Source organism: Pinus tabuliformis, chromosome 1_1 (assembly GCF_031772625.1).
Source record: "Pinus tabuliformis cultivar Carrire ecotype Pingquan chromosome 1_1, CPIR1, whole genome shotgun sequence".
In the NCBI taxonomy this organism is placed as follows: Eukaryota; Viridiplantae; Streptophyta; class Pinopsida; order Pinales; family Pinaceae; genus Pinus; species Pinus tabuliformis.
The window spans coordinates 2,021,329-2,025,312 of NC_142297.1; the positions used below are offsets into that span (position 1 = coordinate 2,021,329).

At 40.6% G+C, this 3,984-nt stretch overlaps 1 protein-coding gene across 1 annotated transcript; it reads left to right on the forward strand.

Moving 5' to 3' along the window:
- Nucleotides 1-480: 480 nt before the first annotated feature.
- LOC149211327 (F-box/kelch-repeat protein At5g15710-like) lies at nt 481-1,632 on the forward strand. The gene has a single exon (XM_089393141.1). The coding sequence runs from the start codon at nt 481-483 to the stop codon at nt 1,630-1,632; it is 1,152 nt and encodes a 383-aa protein (XP_089249267.1).
- Nucleotides 1,633-3,984: the final 2,352 nt, after the last annotated feature.

The window sequence follows — 3,984 nt, forward strand, 5'->3', positions numbered from 1 at the left end:
TGATGAGCAGAAGGAAGATGTGGCAGTGCACCAATATAGAGAAGGCCAAGGTTACATGGAAGCTAGTTATATGGAACGAGTTGAGTGAAGCGGGACCACAACACCACTAACTCCTCCCGAAGGTAAAGGACTTACTCACACTTTTAAAAAGTGTTGGGGACAATAGTTGACGAAGGGCATGGAAATCATTTGATAGGAATAATTTTCATTCCTTGAAGTGTGCCTCTTGGAGGATGTCCTTTGCACACAACTTTCAATGGGATGTCCTTTGCCTATTAAGTTTGCATACTTTCTATTCATAATAAAACCTCTGAACCGACGTCCCATATTTTCTTTCAATGAGGCTCAATCTTCATACCTGTGATATATATATATATATATATTCATTAGTTTGAGTCACATTTCATACTCGTATGTGTCTTTCTACTCTGTATGTGTCATTCGACTCTGTATTTGTACTTGTCCTCTTGAGTTATAAATATGGAAATGGAAAAGGCGACTTCATGGTGGAACGAATTGCCATTTGACTTTCAAGCGGAGATATGTGCGCGTATGCCGGTGGAATTCGTATATACTTATCGCATGATTTGCAAGCAATGGAATGACTTACTTTCTTCAAACTACTTCCTAACCAGGTGGGGTGAGGCATCTCTCAACAACGGCAATCAGAGTCGGCTGCTTGTGTGCGATTTCAGTATGAAAACCCCCTGTATGGCTTTCTGTTTCAACACAAGGACCTGGATTAACTCCTGTCTTGACCTTTCATTCCTTCAGGACGGGGAGGACGGGGACTGGCGTTTAACTTATTTCAAAGAATCCGTGGGAGGTCTTATCTTGGTGGGAGGTCGTATCTTGGTTGGAAGTGGGATAGAATACTCTAGCAGACTCATCAATCCTTATACACGAACGTTCTTTGAAATTCCGGAACCAGAGGGAAGTAGCTACTCAGATTGCATTGTCGTGGATGAGAAAGATAATGACACTACATACAAAGTTGTAGCTGTTGTTACCAGCAACAACAGTTTCGTGCATGAAAATAGAAAACAGTTGGTGGAAATTTACGAACCGTCCCAAAAAAGATGGAAAATAGCGGGATACCTGCCGGAGAATGTAAGGCTGAAAGCATTCGCTAAGCTTTTCTACTGCAACGGAACATTCTACACACAGTGTTTTGTGAAAGATGCGGGGCGACATGTTTATGGTATCGGGTGTTTCACCATTCCCTTAGAGGAAGGAAGCGGTTCTGAAATAACGCCCAACCCCATTCCCATGCATTTTGCACCATTCCCTCGGAAATTGAGGAACGGCATTCTACGTTGGCGGATGATCACTTGCCTTTCCCGTCTCCTTGTCATCTCTGCCAACAACGTTTCCGTTCGACAAGGTGGTGGACGAAGGAAGCGCAAGCACGTGGATGTGATTAGTGTGTGGGAATTTAAGTTTAAGAGTGAGGAGCACCACCCAGTGGCTCTGTCCAACTCTCCAGAGTGGGAATGGGTAAAGATTGCACAGATGCCGTCTTCCCTTCGGGAGGAATGGATGGCAATGAAAGACTATTATGATTCAGATTGGGATTATTGGGATTGCAGAGGAGTTGGAGATCACATTTGTTTCTTAGATCCAGAGAAGTAGATGATGTTATTGCTTACAATTTAATTGATAACACATGGAGCTGGCTTCCCAGATGTCCATTAAGTCATCGCTGCTGCGTTGGATGTAAGCACTATTACCGACGTCAGTGTTACGGAGCTATAGACGTTGAACCAAACTTACTTATCAAAGTCCAATGAATTTACAACAAAATGTCTTTACATATTTAGAATTTTGATGTTTAAAATTTGTCTTATGAATTTAATGATTAACAGTTTGTTTTCAAAATAAAATAAATAAATATTATATTTAAAATAATTAATAAAACTAAATTATATAGGGAAAATCAAATCCTTTTCATTAATTTGTTTTATGAAATGGGCATAAAACAAAACTCCATGTATGGCTTTCTGTTTCTACACAAGGACCTGGATTAACTCCTGTCTTGACCTTTAATTCCTTAAGGACGGGAACTGGCGAGATGACCCGGACTTGTCAGATATCATTTATTTCAAAGAATCCGTGGGAGGTCTTATCTTGGTTGGACCGGAAAGATAGTGACACTACATACAAAGTTGCAACTGTTGGGATGCGCTGGTTGGATGATGAAAATAGATTTGTGGGAAATCAACAGTTGGTGGAAATTTAAGAACCGTCCGAAAAAAGATGGAAAATAGTGGGAAACCTTCCAGAGCTAGGAAAATCTCAGTGAGCTTGTTTACTGCAACTGAAAATTCTACACACACTGTGGGTGGAGAGAGGCAACCGGTTCCGTTCGAGGGGGCAACCGGTTCTGCTATAGCGCCCAACGCCATGACAATGCATTTTGGACCATTCGCTAGGAAATTGAGGAAGAGTGCTCTACGTTCCCAGTTGATCACCTGCAGTTCCCGTATCCTATTCATTTCTGCCAACGACGTTTCCGTTCGAAAAGCTGGTGGACAAAGGAAGCGCAAGCACGTGATTAGTGTGTTGGAGTTGAAGTTTAAGAGTGAAGAGGGCCACTCGGTACCTCTGTCCAACTCGCCAGCGTGGGAATGGGGAAGATTGCACAGATGCCTTCCTCCCTTTGGGAAGGATGGATGGCAAGAGAAGTATTTACGTTGGGATTGCAGAGGAGTTGGAGATCACGTTTGTTTCGGATATTCACTATTTACGTGTTGGATATCCAGAGTAGTAGATATTATTGCTTACAGTTTAGTTAATAACACATGGAATTGGCTTCCCAGTTGTCAACAACGGCGATCAGAGTCGGCTTGTGTGGAATAGCCCTGTATGGCTTTCTGTTTCTACCTGGATTAACTCCTGTCTTGACCTTTCATTCCTTAAGGACGGGGACGGGCGAGATGACCCGGACTTGTCAGATATCATTTATTTCAAAGAATCCGTGGGAGGTCTTATCTTGGTTGGAAAGCGGTTAGAATTCTCTAGGAGACTCATCAATCCTTATACACGAACGTTCGTTGCAATTCCGGCCTCACAGGCAAGTCGCTACTTAGATTGCATTGTCGTGGATGAGAAAGATAATGACACTACATACAAAGTTGCAGCTGTTGTCCTGGATGAAAATATACAACAGTGGGTGGAAATTAGCATTGAATAGGGCATTCAGTTCCTTCTTCCTTCCTCCATGAAAAATTAATCAGCATCATTCAGCCATTTTTTTTTTTATCTTAATGTTGTATAATAATGTTGTATAAGACTTATTCTATCTAGAGAAGTAGAAATGTTGTATAAGACTTATTGGATTTTATTTCTTTTTAATGATTCTAGGTTGTTTTTTCTTTTCAAAATTTATAATTGGGTATATGGAGAAACAATAAAGAAGTAAAAATAAATATATCATATAAAAAATAATTAATAAGAATATTTTTTTTTTAATTTTAAGAGTACTATGTCAAATGTACCAAAGCCCTTACATTTATGGTCATCCACTCATCGGTCTATATTTGTACATTTAGTGAAAGTTTATAAAGCTGAGCATGGGTATGCCTTCCCTCAGCTACATTGTGAGAAAAAATCAAAGTATCATGACATAAGTATTGTAACTGATTGAGGTCACCTTCCTATTTGAAACCTTCTCTCCAAATGGTAAAGCATCTCACTCGACATGGTTATTTTCGACTTCATGCTTTAGGGGGAAAGTGTTATAGGAAAATTTGGGCACATCAACCTCAGCTTCCAAATTCATATTATTAGGGTCCATCAATCCCTAATTCAGTTGTTTTCATTCCCTAATGAAGTTAACCTACATCATGCTTGCCTCCCAAAAAGTTTCATGACACCATTCATCCAAAAATTGTCCCTAATGAGATCATCGCAGGTGGCCTTCTATCTGGCTGCAATGAATGGCAAGCACTACATTGTGAGGCTGCTGTGCATAGCACATGGCCT

What these genes read in the sequence shown, in the direction of transcription:
- LOC149211327 (XM_089393141.1), top strand. Translation starts at nt 481, where the DNA reads ATGGAAATGGAAAAGGCGACTTCATGGTGGAACGAATTGCCATTTGAC.